Below are 25,874 nucleotides of genomic sequence, written 5' to 3'. Positions count from 1 at the left end.
TTAATAAATACACATTTACCGTAAAAAATACGATGATTTTTTTTTACTGTGAGAAAATTAAAACAAGTTTTCGACACTACTTAACTATTCCAAAACAAATTAACAAGTACAAAGAATTAAGCATTTTTAATACAAACATGTATACAAAAAAAATCTAATTTTCTAGCCTTATTTGACTGTAAATATTTTATCTTTATTTCGAAATGTGCTATTATTTTAACATTTTTAAAAATATTTTGTACACTCACGTGTTTGATTTATTAAGGCCCAACATATGTACGATAAATCGCAAAATTAATTTTATTCAAACCCAAGTAACATTTGACGTAAATGAATTTTTTACTTGAAATACCGTTTTTGCATTGAAAATTAAGTTTTTCTTTAAAATAAATATATCATTTACGTTAAAAATAATAAAATATTGAAATGAAAGGAGATTAAAAAAAACAGATGTGTGTTTATTTATATATGTATAAATATATATATATATATATATATATATATATATATATATATATATATATATATATATATATATATATATATATATATATATATATATATATATATATATAACTATGTTCATATTTTTTAAATATATGTATAAATATCGTTTTTATCACGATCTGCAACACGACCGGCTCTTAGCGCAGCCGTTCGCGTTCTGGATTGATCGTATGAGATCTCGGCCTTAAAATAATCCATTTTATTCGGCAGGTGGCGAAGTGTCTCGACGAATCTGCCAGGATTCTGAGCATGGAGCCGCAAGACTCCTCGGAAGGCATCATGGCGACTGCTGCAAAGGACGCCCTCAAACAAATTAAAGACTGGGAAAAGATCATAGGGAAAATTCTGTGATTTTTATAAATTGCCAAAAATATATATTTGTGCAAATTTTCTTCTTTATATAATTAATTATAAAATATATTTGTATTAATATTCAAGATTTTTTTTATTTATATGAAAAATGATCGCTCACTCCTTTTTACAACGTCATAATCAAAAACCGTCAATTTTCAGTTGTGCATGCCTTCGGAATGCCCAGAAAATGTACTATGTATATCCCAGCAAAAGCGGCATATTTTTAACTTAATATTTACCCGCTACAGGGCAGAAAGTGTTGTTTTTGCATTTTGAAGAAAAGGTATTGTTCAATTATTTTTTAAATTAACTAAATATTTTTCAAATGGAAGAAAAAAAACATTCAGGTTTTACCTAAAAAGATTTGTTGCACACTCAAAACTTCAAGAAGTGGCTTGATATTTATTTTTAATACATTTCATTATATTCTTTAACTTTAAAAACGATCTCCTGAAAAATCAAGTTTTTTGATAAATGACGCTGTTGAAAGGAGTGAGCGGTGTATGCGTTTAATATTTATTTATTTGGAATGTTTGCAGAACAGTTACATAAATACATTAACAATAAAAATAAATTGAGTAACAAAAAAAACAGATATCTGTAATATTCCCTTAACAAAATTTCACATACTCGTATGTCATTAAAAATAAATACCTGGAAGGAAGGAAAAGGGGAAAACGCAAAGATCAAAGCTTAAGTCTAAGATAAATTATCATATGTTAAAAATTGGGACACCTCACGATATGAATATCGACTTATATGTACTTTACAATGTATATATGTGTGTTCAATGTGTGTAATACCACTTAAAAACACTATGCACGTTATGACTACCGGTTTCAAAATAACCATTCCATCATGAGGTCAAATATTGACTAGATACTGGCTAGAACAGTCTTGTGGGCTGAAAAGCCGTAAAAGAAGAAGAAGAAAAACATACAAGTCCTATCGGATTTTCGAACCTGGAACTTTCTTTTTTTATTTATTTTTTTGTATCTGAAAAGCCAATTCATATGTAGATTTAATTAGGTACCTAATTTGAGCAAAATTTGATTAATAAAGTAGGTACTTACTTCGACGAAAATTTAATTAATTTTAGTTTATTTTATTAGGTAGGTGAATATGATAAAATAAATATTACACTTTTTCGTGTTGTAAGGAAAGTCACTTTTTTACTCGAGGATTTAAATGAGATGACATCAGCACACTTTCACCAGGTATTACAATTATTTTTTTACGCTCGAAGAAAGCTGATTTAACTACGCGCTAAATTTTATATAGGCTATCAATATTTCATTTTATAAAATATTGAGTATATTCAATACTTTTCTTCTTCAGTGACGTTCAATGAATTCCTCGCCATATATCATATATGTATTAAGGAATTATAAAATACTTAAGTTTTTCTTTTTTTAAACCTTATAAAATTAAACAACTTTATTTTAACCACTTTTTTATTATTAGTACACTTTAACTAACCGATTTCGAAAAGAACCTTGTCATCATCAGGGTTTATTTAATTCTTAAACATTAAAATACTCATAGTTAATTACATTTCCTTACCAATAACTTCCACACACTCCGTACACCTTTCTTTCTTATTTTCTTTTTTAAATTATTTTTTTAACGGGCCTAGCCAATTTGTACATAATATATAGCATGTTGTACACCTTATCATAAAATAATATATTTTCTCTTTTTAAGTATATAATTGGTTCAAAAAATACTTATATTAACAAGAATGAACATATAAAACTAGGTATTATGCATTGGCCTGAAATATTGTAATTATTATTGCTTTATAGCTAGGAAGTGACATATTCTAGATATAGATATGGTCCGCGAAATCACTGCCGAGGTGTTGCATTCGGTCTATAGTTTTAATATTAAATGTATGTATTGCATTAGCGACATTTAAAATATTATAATATATATATATAAAAATACTTTAAACAAAACAATATTATATTTACGTAAAAAAATACTCAATAATAAAAACCTAAATGAAGTAAACGTTACACAAGCGTATAAAGTAATCACTTAAGCCAGCCAAATGCCTGGTCTTGATCTTCTTTCGTATGAAAATGATAGCAGAAACGTCATTTCAAGTTGAGGCACCATTAATTTCCATATAATTTTTTGACATCTCATCAAAGATGAAGAAGAATATGGAGGTATGGGCATTTACGGGGCTGACGACCGTCATAGATGTCAAAAATAATATGAAAATAACACCTGTAATTGGGAGATAATCCAGATTTTGTGAACAAGTATTTGGACACACTCAAAAGGTTGTAAACCTTTATATTGATAAATAAATAAGCAAATAACAAAGTAAACCACGTTAGTTAAAATTCTTTTTTTTTTACAAAGTTGAGCCTTAATCACCTGGGCTGAGATTACACACAGTAGTTAAAGTTTTAACTACGTAATGTCGATTATACTGACTTTACTACAATACAATTAATAAATATAAATTATTTATTTTTTCATAATTCTTTTGTCGACAAAATGAATCGACAACCGGTTTAAAAAAAGCCAAAGACGTTAAGTGTGTGGAATCTCAAGCATGTTAGATTACAATTTGCATCAATATCTCTTTATTCGTAACATTATTAAAATTATGATTAAATAAAAATTTCAATTCAATAAGCAAACAATGGGCAAACAACAGCCAAATAAGTCCCTCTCCAATCACAAGGGCTCAGTCTCATTTTGGAGAGGCTCAGCGCAACTAAAATTATAATATTGTATTATTTATTGATTCGGCATTAACTTTGTGGAATGATATGATTATTTTAATAAAATTAAACACTTGAAAATCCACTGATTTGAGTTTTATATTTATTTACGACTAGTTTCGAAAACGACAATCGTTTTCATCTTCTGGTACAAATTAAAACATAAAATTGTTAATTAAGGACAATTGTTTTCATCTTCTGGTACAAAAGTTTTAATTTGTACCAGAAGATGAAAACAATTGTCGTTTTCGAAACTAGTCGTAAATAAAAATAAAACTCAATTCAGTGGATTTTTCAAGTGTTTAATTTAATTAAAATAATATTGTAATTATAATAAGTAGGAATGTATGAAAAATGTATTAAAATGTTTTTTTTTTAATATAGTTATATTAAATAAATAAATTAAAAAATAATTCATTTAAATCCACTATGCACCATTAGTTGCGAAACGATCATTGATTATTTTTTGTCAACTGTTCTAAATATCTTTCCCATTAATATGGATCATATGGATCAATCTAGATTGCAGACAATAATGTATTATTTTTATCTCGGGTACACAAACACAGATAAAGAAAAATATCCTATGTTCTTTAAAGAAGCAGGGCTACACATACACTGGCAATATTATTTTTATACACTAACTACCACACGCAGGGAAAACATCTGCGTTTATTTCAGTCCTACACTTAATCAGTTCTAGCAAGTTTCCAGCGCGAGAAAGCTCCACGCGTCCAGCTTTGCCGGACAATAACGTGATAAATAGTGATTTGTACCGTTTTATAACAGAAGAAAAGGTTAAGCACGCCCTACTTATTTTAGGTAAGCAACACTCTCATTACTTACTAAAATTTATACAAAAAAAATCACTTTTACCGGCTAATCTGACGACATACCTCAGTTATTGCACGCTGCGGATAGGTTAAATTTCAATGCAATCTATTTAGATAACAAACACAAATAGCTGATACAAAAGAGAGGTTAAATGTTATTTGAGACTTCTTGTAAAATAATTGCAAACATACTTGTTTTAACGATATATTTTATTTATGTATAATATTTTAACGATATATTTTATGATAATCTTCTAACCCTCATCCGCACCCAATGGTGCATAGGGCACTGCATCGTTTCGAAGCAGTGTAATCATGATCCTTACTCACATGAAGGCAAGGTGATAACTCCTGCACTTCAGTGACCAGCCAGGGAGTAATATTAAATAAATATTAGAATGTGATTTTTTTTCCATAATTTTCCAAAGAAGGTTTTATATTTGATTTTATTTTATGGTAAACTATAATTAACCCTTTTCATAGTGCGTTTATCTCTGTTGTATTTCCCAATTATTTTAACTAAATTAAAAAATATATATTAGGCCATTAAATATTGCATATACGGTGTTTTTTATGGATTCCCAGAACGTTATTTTACTAAACCTTGATAAAAAAAAAAACAAAGATAAAATAATCTTGGAATATTTATAAAGGGTCATTTTTGTCAAATACTGCCTCAAATGCGCCTAGATACACGTGAATTATGTCATGAAAATGATGATGATAGATTTAAAAAATAAAAAAATAAATGCACTTTTAACTGAAGCAAGTTAGTATTATAATAAATCAAATCTACCCATATTTGTAGCGTAAATTGTATCCTTATTAAATGTTAAATCTATCAAAGTTTTTTTGAGTCTACTAAGTTGTATTTTATTGTTTAAAAAAAAACACATAGAAATTAATTTTGTGTCAATTGTTTCGCCTAGTTATGGCATTTTCAAACGAATGTAAAGATTAAATGTACTGACGATTTACAATTCTTTAGATCATGTAACCGTTATATAATATGACCATGAACTTCTAGAAAATCCAAATATGGAAATCAAATGTCCCATGTGTGACCATAATGCTTCCAATAAGTGCTCCAACTGTCACTTGGTACACTACTGCTCCAAGGAACACCAAAAAGCTCACTGGAAAATTCATAAGGTTGACTGCAAGCCTGTGATTGTAAGTGAAAATAAAATAAAATATGTTTTGAATATTGAAAGCATTAACTTTGTGGATTATGATATATTATTTTGAAAAATAAACAGACTTTGTTTTTTCATCCACTCACATTTTTACTAACAACCAACTAGTTTCGGCAACAAGCTGTTGCCCTCTTCAGGGTTTAATTTATGTCTAAACATATATTTAAAAGAAACAGTGTACAAGTTATTGGGTTTCGATAAGGATATGGGTGGGGATAATGGGTGTTTTAAAGTGGGGTAGGAGCAAGGAAGGGGAAAACTGTGTTTAGGTTGGGTTTGATTTTATAGGAAAAATATTGAAAATGAGACTTTGACTTAAGTTTATTTGATTGTTAACCCTTTCCGGTCCATAAAAAAAAATAATAAAAAAAATCCACCAGGTCCGCAATAGATTTACAGCATTACAGGGTTAAACAATACATGCAAGTTTTTTTTAAATAAAACTACACTTGTGTTGAAAATGTATTTTTATTTTGAATGTTAATAATCTTGTCTCTTATTATTACATTTTACACTAAATACGAGTGAGAAAAAAATATGTTTGCTTGTATTTTAACACTAAACTGATGTATAAAAAATGTCGAATATTCGACATATGTAGGACTCACCGGAATAAAGTCGATTTCGAATGACATTCGACATAGGACCGGAAAGGGTTAAATATATTTAATTTCTGTTTAACAGCTTTTTTATTTCTAAAACTTCCAAATTATAAATTTTACTAGTTCTATTGTTAAAAACTAAAATTTCTATCCCATCTTCAAAATAAAATATGCTTATGTGTTATTTATTGATATTGCATTAAGGAAAAGAAAAATGATTTTAAATTAAAATAAAACAATATTTTGAGTGTGGCCAAATCTTTCTTCACAATCTATGGGTATGTCTCCACTTCGAAGTTATCAAGATTTTTATGAATATCAAAGTTTTTATAAATATCTCTCAACATATAAGAATATGAAGAAGTCTGGGCATCAATAGGGCTTACGACCTATCAGGTGATATATTTTTGTGATATATTTTTCACATTTACCTTCACCATCCTAACTATCCTACCTGCAAACAGGCCTCTAAAAATAGCGGCTTTGCGGGTTATTCATATTTTTTAAATATTGTATGTAATGTACTGAAATTTATATATTGATTTTTAATATACAGGTGAAGGAAGATAAGATTTTGGGACGATGTTTGATTGCTTCAAAAAATATCAAGGAATTTCAAATCGTATTCAAGGAGAAACCGCTAGTCGTCGGTCCACCTCAAGTAAGTCGATATATATTTCAATTTGTTTTTAATGTTTACAGAATAACACTTTCCTTTTTGGTGAAATTTTCAAGACATCGTGCTGTGAATAACAAATCTGCGATTCAAATATCAACATATTTAGCGACATTTATGACTTTATTTGAACGAAATTAAAATAATCGTTTATAATACATACATATTTTATGTGTATAATTTCCAGATTATTTAATAAATTAGCAATTAACTTCTAAACTAATATGGAATATCCAGCCGTCAATCCAAGAACATTAATTCTTTCATTAATTGATACGACAATCACTTTTTGGTATTATCTTTCCATTTTCAATATAAGTTTTACTTGGTAGATACCACTATTTCTTTGTTATTAAGATTAATTCTAACAATTTGAATTGAATTTAATTAATAAAAAAACACTCTTACTCGATCGCATATTTTTTGCACTAAGGATTGGAGAACAAACATGCACTAAGGGCCGAGGTCTGACATGCACTAGGAATGTTAATTTTTGAATTACCTAACGTCCAATTGACTCTAAAGTCTACCTACGGCTTATGCATCACCGCTTATCATGACCCTACTCAGGCTTCAACTTTTTAAGTTTCATTGCCTTTGCCTACTCGTGAGTGGATTTACTCTTTATCTTTAAGGTTAGGTACTATAATTTCATGTAATTCATAAGTGAAAATTCTAGGCAAAAACACTCGCTAGGAATGTTAGTGAAAGTACGTCGGGTTTATATAGGTTGAAAGGAGTGGGGTTTAAATAGGTTATTGATAACTCTTGCTTTTTTTTCCTGGCTACATCCCAACTTATCGTCTTTGTAGGCTGCTGGGGTCAGCTCTCTTCGTCCTCAGGTTGTATGTCCTTCTGTCATGGACAACGTCACCTAGGCCATGTCTTCGAACCGTGTTTTCCCTTTGCAGCATCCATGAATTTTTTGGTCTCACTCTAGATATCTATCGAGGTTTGATATCCTCCGGATATTTTTAGAGATTGATAACTCTTGCTTGATCGATATAAAATAAAATAGAATCCATAATGAAAATAATTGTTGTAATTAAGATTTATTTTATTCAAGGTTAATAACGCTGTACCTCATTTCTCTTCCAGATCACCCCTCCAGTGTGCCTAGGATGCTGTCAGGAGATCAACGAGTCCAACTCTCGGCCCTGCGAGCGCTGCGGTTGGCCAGTGTGTGGCCCGCGCTGTCAGGAGTCACCTCATCACCGGCCCGAGTGCGACCTAACAGCAGCTCGAGGAAGCAAGGCAAGCCAATTCGAACAGCTACTTCTTCTTTTGTTCTTGTCATATCAGGTCCCTCTGAAGTCGACAGTCAATCGAGAGTTATTTTCATTGTCTTGGGCAGCTTTGAACAGCGCCTCGACGGTCCTGATCCCCATCCAATCTCATGTATTCCGGAGCCAGGAGATCTGTCTTCTGCCCTCACCTAGTCGACCCTCTATTTTGCCTTTTATGATTGGATGCAAAAGCTCTTACTTCTCTCCTCTTAGCACATGCCCCAGATAGGACACCTTCAGGACCTTGATATCAGTCAGCAACTGTCTCCCTGCTCTTGCTCTTTGGAGCACCTTCGAGTGACCAAAAAGTAAAACCTGCGTCCGGAAAATTTCGGAATAATGACGTCACTAACTAGCTATCCATGTTTTAAATTCATACTATTTCTGTGAGCCTAAGCGACTCATTAGAAATAGGTATCAAATTGTGGTAGAGTGGGTTCGAACCGAGAAACTCCAAACTCAAAACACAGTAAGGGAATTTTTTTTTAATACTTTTTTTTGCATTTTTGGACTAAGTAGATTCTACTTAGTCCAAAAATGCAAAAAAACTACCACAAAAAAGTGTCCCTTACTGTTTTTTTTAAGTTTGGACAGCCGACCAACCATGGGACCACAACCTGACACAATGTCAACATTATTTCCCGTTAATTTCAGGTCAACATCCAGACATTCGGCACTCCTCATCCCAACTATCAGTCGATAATGGTGGTCCGATGCCTTTACCAGAAGAAGGCTTTCCCTGTTATATGGGAGAAGCTAATGGCTCTGGAATCGCACTGTGAACACAGGAAGAAAACGGAAAAGTGGACATCTGACCAAATTCAAATTACACAGTTCATCAACCGCTTTTACAAACTCGGCGGTGAATTCTCAGAGGAGGAGATTTTGAAAGTTTGCGGGATTGTTCAGGTAAATCTATAATATTACAATATTTACATTAATTCATGATAATATGTATCCATTTTTAATATTCATTTTTTTTTATTCAAACCCTTATCCGCACCCCATTGGTGCATAGGGCACTGCATCATACAAACGCAGTGTTATCTTGATCGTTAACACACGAAGGAAAGGTAATCAGCCCTCCGCTTCAGGTACCAGTCCAGGGTAGTATGGAATAAATATTAGAGTGGAAAAATCACTTATATTTATTTGACCCCCCCTGGGAATCGAACCTGGGACCTCCAGAACGGTAGCCGAGCGTGCTGACCATTACACTACGGAGGCGGACATAATTAACATAACTATTTTTAATATAAGGCCCAGTATTCGTAAAGTCGCAACTTAATTTTCTCTAAATCCAGGAACATTTTACGTAATAGATTTTTTCTCTTAAAACTCCGTTTAACATTGAAAAAATAAGTTTTTCTTCGAAATAGTTAGACGTGTATTTTTTTGTATAGATATTCTTATAAACAAAAAAATACCCAATGTACCAGTCTCCAATATATCCAATATATTATGTCCTCGTGTATTATAATGCTGAATTTCCATGTTAAAAATTGGTAACTTTTTAATTTTTACTTGAGATTTTTCTTAATAAGGCATAATTATAAAGATATAAACTCCCTAAAGAAATTTAAAAAAACTAGAATTTATCAAAATTCTTAAGAAAAAAAAATGCCCATAACATGTTAATCTTTAAAAAATGTATAAAAGAAAAGAAAAAGACCATTATACAAAACGGGACATTTACCAATTTTTACGTTATAGTATATATATTCAAGAAAACACGTATTTTTTCATAGTTTTCATGTATTATTAAAAAGAAAAGGAATGTTCATGATTTTTCTAGTAAGAGGAATAAATAATATAAATATGAAAAAAATGTCCGCCTCCGTAGTGTAATGGTCAGCACGCTCGGCTACCGTTCTGGAGGTCTCGGGTTCGATTCCCAAGGGGGGTAAAAAAATATAAGTGATTTTTTTCACTGTCATATTTATTCAATATTACCCTGGACTGGTACCTGAAGCGGAGGGCTGATCACCTTTCCTTCATAAGTAAACGATCAAGATAACACTGCGTTTATATGATGCAGTGCCCTATGCACCATGGGGGTGCGGATAAGGGTTTTATTTATTATGAAAAAAAAATTATGGGGTTCAGACTAATCTAAAAACGGGACTGTCCCGTTCAAAACGGGACGTATGGTCACTTAAATTATACCATTAATCAAATAAATCAATAAAACTCGAGTGTAAGTCCTCTCCAAGCACAAGAGCGCAGTCTCTTTTTTGGAGAGTTATAAATTATAAGTTCGCCATATGGAAATTGTATTAAAAATATAACTAAAATAAATAAATGATACTTTTTTTTAATATATGTTACTACTGTACCGTACTTATGTGTTATAAATAAAGAGTATTTAAAATGTAAACTATAACCTAAGATTTAATACAAAATACGTCGATGAATATATGTATTTATATTTTATTTTTATTTTTATTATTTTTATTTTTATTATTATTATTATCATTATTATTACAGGTGAATGGTCACGAGGTACCAATGACAGAACCTCCGTTTGTGGCGATTTACGATACGACCTCAATGGTTGAACACAACTGCAGGGCCAATTGCAGTAAAAGCTTCACGAGCCGAGGAGAGGTAACTAATCGCATCTAACTTAATAACTAACTAACCATCACGCCGCTTCCCGCAGGGATAGGCAGAGAGAACAAAAAGCCACACCATTTTTTTTTTGCCAACAATCGTCGCCTCTTCCACATTCATATGTTATTGTTCTCTCTTCACTCATTCGTTCCACGAGTCCGAACCATCTCACCATACCCGCATCTTTAGTGAAACCGCTAGCTGTTTATGAACTATGGCAAATTGTTATATAATCTAACTAAAACTAATTAATCATGACGCAGCTTCCCCGCAGGTATAGGCAGAAAGAATAAAACGCCAAGCCACTCGGTATTTGCATTATTCGCCTCTTCCACATTCATGCATCTTCTCATACACACCCACCTAAAATTCCGACTCTTAACCCGACCGTTTTCATGTAATTTTACATACCTGATCGTGCCAAGTTTTTATCGGTCTTCCTCTACTCCTGTTTCCAATTACATTCCCCTTATATATTTTTTTGCCGTTCTTTAATCACTCATACGTTCCACATGTCCAAACCATCTAAACACACCTTTCTTAATTTTATCGATAGTGGTTATCTCAGCCTTGCATTTTTTCCTTATTTTACCATTCCAACATCTATCATGCATCGTTTTGGGAGCACATTCGTCTGAGGGATTGTATTTTGACTGCATTCAGTCTGCTTTCATATTTGTGCCATATTTTATTTATAATTGTATACTTAGTATAATAACTTTTAAGAAACGTCTGAGATATAACTATCTATCATTAGAATCCTAACTGTCCATCAAACCTCCTATCTTAGTTTTTTCCCTCTACCTCCTTCCCTAAACTCCCTATTTCCTTTGCCTTCCTTATTATCATCAATTTGTAACTTATGTTTTTTTTAATGTTCAAGTACTGTTTACCCTTTGATTGCAAACAGCTATGTATGGTACCGTAAAGTGGGTATACATTGCACCAAAATATTGCATTTTTTCAAAAAATTGTCTATTCAGATCAGGTTTTTTACTTTTTCTGAGGTTTCAACTATTGCAATGTAATAACACATATACCTGTAACATGTCTGATATGTTTTTAAATTTTTATCTATTTTGCCTATATTTTTTTTTATATTTATATTTTGGTGCAAAGTATCCCGGGGTAAAGTACAACTTTGCACCATGATATTTTCTCTACACTTTTCGTACTAGAATCCAAATTGATGCAAAGTAAAGGCTATCCTACAAGTTTTGTTGCACCTTATGAAGGGTTTTGGCTCACAGTTCACTAAATGCAGATTATAATATTGTATAATTATGGAAAAATAAGACACTTGATAGAATTTTTTTTTTTTTAATATTGAAAAATCTAACAAAAATGTTTTTTTTTTCAATACTGAAGGTTTAAAATTATATAAAATAAAAGGTGGATATTAAAACATATCGTACTACATAGGTAATAGGAATTAAAATTAAATTAGGTCTAAATATGGTCAAGTTCCGGGACGGTAAAGAAACCTCTTTTGGATTGCATTTTCGGTTCTTTTATGGAACCCGCTACATCCTTCCAAGAATATTGAAGAAAGTCATCCTTCATCGGCCACTTCCACGATTTGAGACTCTCCTGCATGGATTTAACAGCTCTGTCTTTCTTTATTTCCAAAATCTGTCCCGGAAATTTTTCTCCTTCATAATGAAATACGACATATTCTCCCACCTTCTTTTTTACTGGTCCTAATGAAACGGAAGAACAAATACGATAACTGATTTCAGTCATCGTTTTTGTTCTTCTCCCTCTTCCTCAAAGCTTCCGTGGTAACTATAATAAGTTAATGCTAGATATGCTGGAAGTTTCGATGCGGAAGGTGGGATCATTGATGTAGTTGGTTCAGGTAGCATTTGTGTCTCGTCAACGACATTTGGATCGTGAGCAATGCTCTTACCTGGTTCTATCGGTATCGTTTTCCTGCGTTTTAAGACTGAATTCTTTGGGTTGAATCTGTTTTCTTCCAAAAACCGTTGAAAACTCTGGCGCACGTCATCGTCATACGCTTTTAATGGCAACCGATTAAGCAACTGACTAGTTTTAGCAACAGTCAAGGTTTTATGTCTTTGCAAAAATGATCTTATCCATTCAGAGCCTGGTACGTTGTTCTTTAATATTCGTACTCTTCTGCCAAATCTATCCAAATAGGCTATTAGAATGTAGCGAATGTTAAAAACACTCACTGGGAAACCGTACTCACTCATGTCTACTATGCAGTTAACGAAGGATTGCTCTTCGCCCTTGTCACATATCGGAGGTTTTCCCACAGGTTTTGTGTGCTGACCTTTGAGCTTATAGTTAATCGTCCTTCTGGGGATTTTCTTCAGCCTTTCTTTGACTGATTGCACCATTTCAAATGGCTTCCAAACACTGCTCCACTCTCTTCGGTGTAAAATCGCAGTATCGTCTGGCATAAGGCCGCTGTTTGTATGTTCTTGACATTTTTGAAAAAAATATACCATCAGGAATTAAGTAAGTACACAAAACCTATAGATATTTAGCAAACATGTCAAGTTGTATTAGCCGTTTTAAGACTTTTCATCAAATTAATTAACTATGGCCTTTTGTGGATACTTTGCACTTGGTGCAATGTTACCCCAAATGTGGTCAATACAAGTCAGTTCTTAAAAAAATATTATTTTTACAAAAACTTGACAATGTAACTAAAAAATACAGCATTTGAGAAAAGCAGGGCCTATCTACCTACGATTTAGAGACCACTCGCTTGTTGTAACTAGTTTCAGTATACTGATTCCACTGGATTTTTTCGGACACAATTTTCAGACAGAAAACATTCTTTACGTTCGGACAGGAAAAACGCATTGAAGCAATAGCGACCGACTGTTACTTCTGTAAACTAAAAAGTAGATTGAAGTGCCATCTATCAGAAACAATAGAAAGTAGAATGAAAAATGACATGTATCAGAGATGACCAGCTCTACAATTTCTTTACAGAAGGTGGTGCAAAGTATCACCCATGGTGCAAAGTATACCCACTTTACGGTATCAAACGTTTTGATCAATATCCCTAGTCTGTTTTTGGTTGGTTGGAAGATATTGCTTTTTAGCAATAAGTCCGGCAATGTAATTACTTCTTTTCTGTACATAAAGTTTAGATAAGTATATATTATCATATTATTTTTTGATATCTCATCAAAGATGAAGAAGAATATGAAAGTCTGGGCATTTATGGGGCTGACGACCGTCATAGGCTGGTTTAAGTGATCATTTTATACACGTGTAATATTCACCAATTCTACCCATTATTGAAAACCACACTACTCATATTCTTCTTCATCTTTGATGAGATGTTAAAAAATAATATGAAAAATGACTCCTGTAATTGGAGATAATCCAAATTTGGGAATTATTAGTGAATTTACACTCTAATATATATTTAATATTACTCTGGACTGGTCCCTGAAGCGCAGAAGTGATCACCTTGTTTTCACATAATTAACGATCAAGATAACATAACGTCAATACGATGCAATGCCCTATGCACCATTGGGTGCAGATAAGGGTTAGAGTTTTGGACACACTAAAAATGTTGTAAATAAATATTATTTATATAAAATTTTGTACTTCTTTTGATCTTTCCAGGTCTTGTTGGTTGCAGCTAAAGATATCGCTGCAGGGGAAAATATATCAATTTGTTATACGGATCCCTTATGGGGTACATCGAACCGACGACATCATCTATACGAAACAAAGTTCTTCCATTGCACTTGCAGTAGATGTACTGACGTCACCGATCTTGGATCCATGCTTAGTGCACTGCGGTGTCAAAAAGAGTTAGTACCAATTCACCAATTCTACCCATGATTGTAAATCACACTACTCAAATTCTTGGAACTTCTATTTGTATTGTTGAACTTCGAAATAAAATGCTTGATTCCCTAGAATTTCACTAGAGATATCTGTGGTGGAATAAAAAAGCTTTTAATTCAGCAGAAACTCTTTCATTTGTACATATCGCTCACTCCTTTCAAGAACGTCATATATAAAAAATTTTCAGTTGTGCATGTTTTCGGAGTGCCTAGAAAATATACTATATCCCAGCAAAAGTGGCATATTTGAACTTAATATTTGCCCGCTACAGGGCAGAAAGTATTGTTTTTGCATTTTGAAGAAAATGAATTGTTTAATTTTTTTTTATATATATATACGTTATACTTTTCAAATGGAGAAAAAACATTCAGGTTATACCTAAAATGATCTGTTGCACAGCAAAAAGTTAAATAACTGGCTTGATGTTTATTTTTAATACATTGTATTATATTTTTAAACTTAAAAAACGATCTCCTGAAAAATCAAGTTTTTTTTATTTATGACGTTGTTGAAAGGAGTGAGCGATATGTGAGGTCCGAATCCTAGATTATATTCACATACTTGAGAAACGCTAGAAAATACCATTTTCATTTTTTATTTAAGCTTATAATTTGACCAGTTAATTTTTTTACAACTATTTTCATGTGTTCAAATATTTGTCCACAAATCTGGATCATCTTCAGTTTGGAGTTAAATTTAACATTTTTTTTTTAAGTGTTTCTCAAATATGTGATTATAATCCAGGATTCGGACCATACAAGTGAAAGAGTCTCTGCTTAATAAAAGCTTTCCCCATCCCACCATAGATTTCTCTAGTGAACTCTCTGCATGCTGTGTTACGAATTTGATCAAAATATCTAGATGTTTCAAGAATTTGAGCATTGTGATTGTCAATCATGGGTAGAATTTGTCACATTCACCAATTCTACCCACGATTGACAACCTGACAACCACTGTATTTACTCAATATATTGATCAAAATCGTGACACAGTTTGTATGAGTTCACTACCGAAATCTATGTTTAATCAATATTAAATCAATAAATTCAAGAATACATGACACACATTACATATATAATAGAATCTATCTTAGGAAAATAGGTATAAACATTTTAATGAGGGTTTACCAAAGAGAACTCCGCCTCTAAATGTAAATAATGTTAAATGCCTCGAACTCTAAATGTTGGAATAGAGAAAGCTTTTATTAAGTCAAGACTCTATTTGTTATCCATGATAATGTGTTTAGTAATATCACTAAAAACCTTTTTTGAAATAGTTTTAAAAACTTAAATGCTTTTTTTAGGAATTGTCAGGGATATCTACTTCCTAAGTCATTTGTGACAGAAGATAAACATCTTAATGTGAAAACGGAAAATGATTTGAATTCTAAAATTGAAAAAATCGACATCAGCAACTCAAATAAATCAGATGAAATTAAAACGTCCAATGGAGAGTCCATTACTACTGTTAACGGAAAACAAGATCAAAATGGCGACGTCAATGATAAGAAGGCAGCTATTGAAAGTGATGTCAAAGATTTACACGAAAATGGTTCAACCAATGGTAATAACAAACATTCAAATGAAGAAGCCCTCGAACTGACAAATGTGGACACACTAAATTCAACACGTTGGCGCTGTAACGTATGTGACGGCTTAGTAACTGAAACATATGTTTACAAACTGATGGAACACGTTGGAAGAGATCTGGATGCCATGGTCAAAGGAGATTGCGAATCATGTTCAAGGTATCAAAATATCCAACTCATTACTAAAGGTGGAGATTGACCGGAGCATTTCGTCGTAACGTAATACGTTACGATGCGAGCATTCTTATAGCCAGTACAGCGAGCGGTGCGCTCCATCCATAGTTTCGGATGCTTGCTGATGCTCGCCGCGAGCGATGTTACGACGTTATGTTACGACGAAATGCTCCGGTCAGTCTCCACCCTAAATTGAATCATTCGAATCGGTTTGTTCAAAATCTTTAACATTCTAAAGTTATTCACCGATTACTGCCCTTAATTTTTGACACAACCTTGCATTTTAATTCGCTCGTATTTTCATATACCTGCGACATTTTTTTTTTTTTTTTTGCCTGTGACAGGTAATAACATTGTTGAAAAAAAAATTTTTTTGACCTCTCTGCTTCAGATGTTTTTAACTTTGACTTTTTGAAAAATTTATTTTTTTCGCAATGGCAGCGCCACCTGTTAAGCGTAACGGTAACACATGTAATAACAAATATTGCCCATTGTGGACAGCATGTTACTTGACAGCTTTTAAAATAGAATATTTTTAATTTAAATTACAAATACTTCTATTCCTTTAAAATCTATTGTGACAATAGATTTTTAGAAACAGTGGTATGTACCAAGTGACATAAATTAAAAATTAATATTTATTACCACAAAGTTACTGTCGAAATATTAAAAATGTGTGCCACCTCTTTTCTTTCTTCTACATTTAACCAGACTGGGCCACAGCAATGCGAGGCCGGGAACAGCTAGTTCTAAGTATTGTAATAATAAGTATTGTTTTATAAAACTGTCCTTATCAATTATCGTTCACTTTGTGTAATACCACTTAAAAGCACTACTTCATAACTCATGACATCATGACATGAGTGAACGACGTGAACGACGAATGAAAAAAGGGTGTTATTAATAAACCCCCCATAAGGTTGAGATAAGTACTGCAATATCGGAGGAAACGTTATAGGGGTTAAATGTTTTTAAATTGTATTTTAAGTTAATAATGACTCATTTCCGCTGGTCTTCTTCTTCCTGACTACATCTCAACTTATTGTCGTTATAGACTGCTGGGGTCAGCCCTCATTGTCCTTAGGTTATAGGTCCTTATGTCCCTAGATTATGCCTTTGCATCATGTTATCTTTCTGCATCATCAATTGAAGTCATTTCCGCTGGTCAAAATGTAAAAATACAATTTAAAACATTAACTCCCTATAACGCAGTGCCTAATCTTAACGTTATAAAGAGGTTTAAGGTATTACCATACTACAAAGTTAACAATGCTTTAATATACAAAACATAAAGTATTGTTTTAACTCCCATAGATTTCTAAGCCACTATGCAAAGTATTTGCACGACAACCATTACTATATGGTCGATGTCAGGCTAGCCATGGCCCAACTCATAGGACAGGAACAGAATGCCAGTCTCCAGATTGTGCCTGATGAGACGTTGGAACTGAAAGTCAACACCTGCAGACAAATGGTTGAGTTCTTGGAGAAACTTGTACCAGGTAAGAATAAAAATAGTTTTTTTTTTTTACTGTTGTATGGAAGCAAAATGTAGACTATCGGGATGGCAGAATGGGGTCGGATGGGGGTGATTGAGATGTGGCACATGTTGGGATTCGTGGTCAGAAGATGTAAGAACAACGAGGTACTAAGCAGGGTTGGGGAGCCTAGAGGCCTACTAAATAAAGTAGCACAACAGCGAGCCAAATACATAAGGCCATAACAGGCCATACTATATCGGTCACTCCTTTCAACAACGTCATATATTTAAAAAAAAAACTTGATTTTTCAGGAGATCATTTTTAAAGTTTAAAACATACTAAAATGTATTAAAAATAAATATCAAGCCACTTATTGAACTTTTTACTGTGCAACGGATCTTTTTAGGTAAAACCTGAATGTTTGTTCTCCATTTTGAAAATATTTAGTATATTTAAAAAAATAATCAAACAAAACCTTTTCTTCAAAATGCAAAAACAACATTTTATGCCCTGTATCGGGTGAATATTAAATTAAAAATATGCCGCTTTTGCTGGGATATAGTACATTTTCTGGGACATTCCGAAAACATGCACAACTGAAAATTGGCGATTTTTAATATATGACGTTGTTGAAAGGAGTGAGCGATAATAGACACCCAGACCTGCTTTTTACGATTTTGGAGGCATGTGTGAAGGCACAAACTACAGAGGACGACCCACTTAACCTACTTTTCCAAATTATCTCCGACATGCGTTGTCGCTGGTGCTCGAAGATAGTGACGGGTGGAGATTGACCATGAAAGAAGCAAGCCAATCATCACAAAGATTGTAACCCAAAAAGCTTTTCGATTAATATCAACAAATTATGAATTGAGATTTACTTCAATGTAAATGTTTGATTCCTTATAGCTGAATTGCGAGCTCGCGGAGGAGTCATGTTTGAGCTGCATGCTGCTGTAGCTGAAACAGGAAGAAGGAAGGCAGCTCGCACAGGAGAGGGTCCCGGAATCCTTATAAAATATTTACTGGTAAAATATTTAAAAATAATTTTTTTCGATATCAAGTGAAATTCGAAATATTTTTTGTTTCGATTCCCGGGTTCGATTCCCAAGAGGGTAAAAAATTAAAATGAATGTCAGTGATTTTTCAGTCAAACATTTATTTACAATTTATATTTGAAGCACTAACTTTGTGATTTTCCATTTTATAATTAAGATGTAACTTTGATAAAATCACTTTAAAGTGATTTATAGTGATTTTAAAACAAAGTTACATTTTAATTATAAAATATTTATTTAATATGACCCTGGACTGGTACCTGAAGCAGAAGGCTGATCACCTTTCCTTCGTGTATTTAACGATCAAGATAACACTGCCTCTATACGATGCAGTGCCCTATGCACCATTGGGTGTGGATAAGAGTTAGAATAGAAGATAATGTTCCCATAAATAACTTAAATGCGTGCGTGAGATTTCTGTAATTTATAATGATTTTTTTTTTGGGAATTTAACAGAGCAATTAAATCAGGTCATTATCATATCATATTTACGAGTATTACAAAACAAGTATTTGTACATTTCCAATTACAAAATTCCACATTTGTCATGCATGTTGTTATAAAAACAGTGAACAATATCCGTTCGCACGCTCTTCAGCATTGCCAATTTAACGCAATCTCAAAAAATCTCGAAAACCAGTTAAATTGTACGAAACAAACAATGTCAATTTTAATTTACTTCTCATGGATGTTTATTTTAAACTTCTAGCATTTAAGCAAGTATGAATACTTTCATATAAAGGACATTGTGTTATCGTTTTATTTTATTTTATTTTAGGAATCAAAAGAAATCTTGGAGAAATCCATAAAGCTTCTAGAACACGAACCAGAAGAATTGCCCGAAGGAAAAATTGCAAAACAAGCCAAGGTAAATCTGAGAGATATGGAAGCCATGATTGAAAACTTATTTGCAATGGATAGCCAGATAACCAGTATTTAAATCCAAATATTATAACAATTTTTTGTTAATAGTTTGTTCTCAATAATACATTCTACATTATCTGTTTTCCGATTGTTTTGTATTTCCAACATTTTGAGTGTGTCCAAATACTTGTTCACAAAATCTGGATTATCTCCAATTACAGGAGTTATTTTCATATTATTTTTTGACATCTCATCAAAGATGAAGAAGAATATGGAAGTCTGGGCATTTACGGGGCTGACGACCGTCATAGGCTGGTTTAAGTGATCACTTTACACACGTGTAACATTCACCAATTCTACCCATGATTGACAACCACACTACTCAAATTCTTATAATCCAGAATTCGGACCTCACATACTAATATGAGAGTTTCTGCTTAATAAAAAGCTTCTTTACATCTCACCAATAGATGTCTCTAGTGAAGTTCTAGTGATTCAAGAACAAGGTTTCTAAATTGGTTCATGTATACAGAACTTCCAAGAATTTGAGTAGTGTGGTTGTCAATAATGGGTAGAATTGGTAAATGTTACACGTGTGTAAAGTGATCACTTAAACCATCCTATGACGGTCGTCAGCCCCGTAAATGCCCAGACTTCCATATTCTTCTTCATCTTTGATGAGATGTCAAAAAATAATAGTTTTGTATTTCTGTTAGTGTGCAGTAATTATTCATTCTATTCCTGTTGTTATTTTCAAGACGATCCAATAAATTATTCTGTACCATTCCAGTAAATTGTTTTTTTTTCCCCCAAATATTCCCAAAACAAGAAAAATAATTAAAACAAATTAATTATCCATAAAATTTGATTAGGGATAAAAAATTATCTAGATATTCCGTCGGAATATCTAGGATGAAAGACCCAACTTACCAAAAATATTTTGTTATTATTATTTTTTATATCAAACACTGGATTATTCACCCTACGAATGTTATGTCAACCAAAGATGCTTAGGTTGGCATTATACGTTTAAGTTTTGTACTGAAATTTCTTGGTGGAACTGCATTTTATATAATAAAATAACAACCATGTAATTCTATTATATAATATGAAAGGGGTCTCAACTTGATATGAAACATCTCTCGTTCTTTTTCGGATAAGGGTTTGAATATGATGCAGTGCCCATTCACCATCGGTTTCAGATAAGGGTTTGAATTTAAAAAAATCAATTACTGTACCAGAATGCATGGTGATTAGTCCTGCATTCCGAGGTCTTATGTTTTATGGGATACAGATAATGCGAGTAAAGAGTCTTAGGTTAGAGCACGGGTGGCCAACCCGCGGCCTGCGGCCATGTATGAAGAATATATTTTTAAACCAGTAATATATTTGTGATACACAGTTTGATGCATCAACAAAATTTATGCCCTCAAGTATTCTATGAGCCAAGTCATGCATGTTGTTATAAAAACAGTGAACAATATCCGTTCGCACGCTCTTCAGCATTGTCAATTTAACGCAATCTCAAAAAATCTCGAAAACCAGTTCAAGTGTGCAACTTCAACTTTTGAAATAGATTAATAGAAAAATGAAGTAATCGAAGAGAAACTTAAATCTCAAACTGAGTGGTCATTTATAAATTGGTTTTTATTAAAATTAAAATGTTAATATTGTTTGATTTATGTGTCCTAATTAATAATACTATTTGATTAAAAAAAACTTAATGTTTATTACAATACCAATACATTTTTTGTTAGTTCATCGCATGTTTTCTACTCACTTCTAGTCGTAGTAATGTTTTCTTTCTTCATAATTACCATGATTAGCATACCCTGCCTACCTCAGAACAGGTATCTCCAAATACCTAGTGAGGATAGACAGTGTCTAATAATAAAAAAATATATATATATGTAAATATATAAATATGTATAACTTAAGTACAAAATTATATTAAATAATAAACGCTGTTCTGCAGCACTGAACCTGATTTTACTTTCTGATTACCTCCGCATTCAAATTATTTATAATATACACTTACAAAAAATCAATAAGTACGAAATTCGTTGTTATACAATAAAAGAATTATAATGTCTGTATGCGGCCCTTGAGAAAATTTTATTTGCGTCAATGCGGCCCGGGATGCTATTTGGGTTGGCCAGGCCTGGGTTAGAGGGTACTGCCGATATACGGGAAAGGAGGTGGCGGAGGAATAGTAAGTAGGAAAAGTGGAATATCAGCAAAGGCTAGCTAGCCCTGCAATCTTATATAATTTGGACACGGCTAATTGGTTAAACTTAAATACCCACATTGATGTAGCAACAGTACAATTTATATATATATTTTAATTACTCGTTATCAAGGTTAATTTCATTTACACACCTTTCTATGAAGAAATCCGTAACATGTTTTAATAATTCCAAAACCGGTGCAATTCAAACCAGTTGCCCAAAGCTTGATTTTAGATAGAAACCTATTCATAGACAATAATTATACCCAATAATTTTACTATACCCATACACTTAATATGCAAATGCAACTGTGAAATGTGTATGCAGTGAATTCATACACAACGTAAAATTGTGTACACTCTGTTCACAAATATTTTACCTTTTTTTACCTAACGTCCAAGTGACTCTGAAATCTAGCTACGGCTTATGCAACACCGTTTATCATGTCCCTACTCAGGCTTCAACTTTATAAGTTTCATAGCATATGCCTACTTGTGAGTGGATTTACTCTTTATGTTTCTATAATTTCATGTAATTCATGAGTGAAAATTCTAGGCAAAAACACTCGCTAAAATATTTTACCTGTATTTTTTAAATTATTTATAACCTAACCCTTATCCGCATCCCAATGGTGCATAGGGCACTGTATATAAACGCAGTGTTATCTTGATCGTTAACACATGAAGGAAAGGTGGTCAGCCCTCCGCTTCAGGTACCAGTCCAGGGTGATATTGAATAAATATTAGAGTGAAAAAATCACTTTTATTTAATTGACCACCCCTGGGAATTGAACCCGGGACCTCCAGAATGGTAGCCGAGCGTGCTGACCATTACACTATGGAGGCGGACAGATATTTTAATTTATTTTATTTTATTATTTATATTTTAATTATTAAAAAATAAAATAAAAAATAGAGGTAAAATAATATACCATCATTTTGATTATTTTTAATATTGATAAATTTGAAGACAAATCAAGCGGAAACAAAAGACAAATGAATCAACATTTTGAGTATACACTGTTGGATACCCAAATACTTGTTGTATTGTGTATTGTGTATTGTATATACAACAAGGCAGGGGTTGAAAACCATGATTTTAAATTGAATTTAAATTGAGTGATATGGATGAAGTAGTGTATTATAATAATAATTGCATTCAAGTTATGGTAAGATGGTTTTAATGACCAGTATTCAATAAGTCGCAACTTATTTTCTCTAAATCCAGGTAACATTTTAAGTGATTGATTTTTTTCTTATAACACCGTTTTAATACTGAAAAGTTTTTTTTCGAAATAATTATATGTTTTTGAAAAGAACAGTCATTGAATGGTAAAGAGTTGAAAAAATCCATAAAAATATTGGTTCTATATATATATTCAATAAAACAAACCAAAATATCCAGAATACATTATTTTAAAAAATCGGGCGCGGAAAGACGTTACCTCTCAGGCGGTCGACCGCTGATTGAATTCTGTGTTTGTGAGTATGACCATAAGTATGATTTTATATAATTTTATTATAGAAATGGATTTTTGTACACTTTTTGTACAATCTGATGATGTCGGTTACGACGAAACCAGGTTTCTGGTCAAATAAAATTAATGTGGAAAAAACTACATAGTTGTTATTTTATTTTATAAAATTCAATTCCACTAAGAAATATCAGTAAAATTTAAATATAATAATCTAAATAAATGCAAATTTTTAAAAAAAAGTCAAGCTCAAAGTGTTTACAACATTGAACGCGCGTGGAGGTAGCAACCCTTGTGTAGCCAAAATTTAGCAAGTTATTCAAATTATTTTTACAGTTACGCATCGCCGGCGCGTCACGGAAAAGGGTCGATTGTGAATCGATCATGTCGTCCGCCGTCCGCAGTCGGCGGTCGGCGGTCGCCGGCCGTCAGCTCTCGGCCGCGAAGTAGGCCACAGTGAAAGTAATCGGTTGGAGAAGTTCACCTGCGCCGTTTGGCGTTATGTAAATACTGAATACTAAACACCGGTGGACAAAGAGACCGCGACCACTGCGCGCTGCGCTCTGCGCATTGCTGGCACACATCGCGGCTCTACTTTCTACTCACCGCCACCGCCCGGTCTTTCACCCCGAGCCCTTGGACCTTGAGCTTGGCCTTGGGCCTCGAGTCTAGCCTTGATCCTTGAGCTTGGCCTTGGGCCTCGAGTCTAGCCTTGATCCTTGAGCTTGGCCTTGGGCGTCGAGTCTAGCCTTGATCCTTGAGCTTGGCCTTAGGCCTTGAGTCTAGCCTTGATCCTTGAGCTTGGCCTTGGGCCTCGAGTCTTGCCTTGATCCTTGAGCTTGGCTTTAGGACTTGAGTCTAGCCTTGATACTTGAGCTTGGCCCTAAGATTCGAGTCTAGCCTTGAACCTTGGATTTTGATCATTGAATTTTGGCCTTGGACCTCGAGTCTAGCCTTGAACCTTGGATTTTGATCATTGAGCTTGACCTTGGGCCTCGAGTCTGGCCTGGCAACTTGGGCCTTGTTCCTTGAGCTTGGTATTGGGCCTCGAGTCTAGCTTTGAACTTTGGACCTTGATCCTTGAGTTTGGCCTTGGGCCTCGAGTCTAGCCTTGAACTTTTGACTTTGATCCTTGAACTTGAACTATCACGAAACACCCTGTTCGCCATGAACAATATTTAGTATTGCGTGTGTTGCTGTTAGTTCAATACATTATATTTAAACTTATGTGTTAATTCCAGCAACATCATGTAACTATTATTAGTATTACGGTCAAAAAGGTGTTTTTTGACATGTTTTTTCCTTTCACACGCAAAAAAATGTTTTTAAAAATCAATACGTCGGCGTCGCAACAAAAATGCAACGTTGTGCCAAAATTTAAACGCAATCGGTGGATAACTGAAACGCAATCGATGAGTAATTTCTATTTCTCATTTTGGGACATGGGATTAAGGTTAACAAGACTGGAACACGAATAATAAAGTTCCAAAAAAAAAACAATTTTTTTTAATTACCAAAACTAATACATGACAAAAAAAAACAATAAACAGGTATAATAAATAGGCATAAGAAGCATATTTAAAAGAAATAAAAGATACGTAATAATTTACGTAATATCATTTCTTGTATTTTGGGTCTGAGTCGTATGGAACTAGTCAAAATGTAATTATTGGTAGAATAAGTAAATACTTGCAAAATACATAAATTAACGTGTCTTGGTGCTAACTCGAAGATTATTGTGGGGACCAAGTATATTTAGAAAATTATATTTTCATTTTCCACTTGACAAACGTTGAATGATTGGGAAAAACTGAACTAACATTATCAATTTACAAGTATATGTATGTGGTTGCTAATAGAAGCTGGAAAAACTTGGAATCATCAAGTATTTCAAATACTTGAAGATGCACGAACGTGGAAGAGACAAAGACTGTTTGCAAATACAGATTGGCGTGGCGTTCTATTCTCTCTGCTGACCCTACGAGGAAGCTGCGTGATGGTTAGTTAATTAGTTATAAACTATTTTTTGATTAGTGTTAAAATGAAGGAATTTATAAAAAAAAAACATATTTAAAAAAAAATAAAGACAATGAAAAATTGAACCTGTAAAAATCGAGAGAAATAAAATGGAACATTTTCGCGATCTAGTAAATGAGATAACTAGGCGAGTGTTTTTGCCTAGAATTTTCACTCATGAATTACATGAAATTATAGTAACTTTAAACATAAAGAGTAAATCCACTCACGAGCAGGCGTAGGCTATGAAACTTAAAAAGTTGAAGCCTGAGTAGAGTCATGATAAGCGGTGTTGCATAAGCCGTAGCTAGATTTCAGAGTCACTTGGACGTTATAATTT

General features: G+C 33.1%; 2 protein-coding genes across 9 annotated transcripts in view; both read left to right on the top strand.

Annotated features, from left to right (window-relative positions):
- The window catches only part of LOC148314023 (uncharacterized), a 38,437-nt gene extending 37,500 nt beyond the window's left edge, over nucleotides 1-937 (top strand). For 7 of the 8 annotated variants that reach the window (XM_088261540.1, XM_088261467.1, XM_088261688.1 and 4 more), the window contains one exon: nucleotides 718-937. In XM_088261540.1, coding sequence (XP_088117666.1) covers nucleotides 718-858 — 141 coding nt within the window. In that variant the 3' untranslated portion in view covers nucleotides 859-937. The remainder of the gene's footprint in view (nucleotides 1-717) is intronic. The other variant, XM_088261859.1, reaches the window with a different exon arrangement.
- A 3,358-nt stretch (nucleotides 938-4,295) lies between these two features.
- Nucleotides 4,296-20,031, top strand: SmydA-1 (SET and MYND domain containing, arthropod-specific, member 1). Its single transcript, XM_088261184.1, has 11 exons — nucleotides 4,296-4,424; nucleotides 5,463-5,608; nucleotides 6,790-6,894; nucleotides 8,008-8,163; nucleotides 8,850-9,104; nucleotides 10,683-10,802; nucleotides 14,424-14,614; nucleotides 15,955-16,398; nucleotides 17,728-17,915; nucleotides 18,804-18,922; nucleotides 19,731-20,031. The coding sequence occupies exons 2-11, from the start codon at nucleotides 5,474-5,476 to the stop codon at nucleotides 19,890-19,892; spliced, it is 1,875 nt and encodes a 624-aa protein (XP_088117310.1). The 5' UTR covers nucleotides 4,296-4,424; nucleotides 5,463-5,473; the 3' UTR covers nucleotides 19,893-20,031.
- Nucleotides 20,032-25,874: the final 5,843 nt, after the last annotated feature.

The sequence above is a fragment of the Brachycentrus maculatus genome, unplaced genomic scaffold (assembly GCF_059751285.1).
Source record: "Brachycentrus maculatus isolate JH-2025_06_01 unplaced genomic scaffold, ASM5975128v1 h1tg000003l, whole genome shotgun sequence".
Classification (NCBI taxonomy): domain Eukaryota; kingdom Metazoa; phylum Arthropoda; class Insecta; order Trichoptera; family Brachycentridae; genus Brachycentrus; species Brachycentrus maculatus.
Note: the sequence above shows the minus strand (reverse complement) of the source record. Positions and strands in the feature narration are given on the sequence as shown.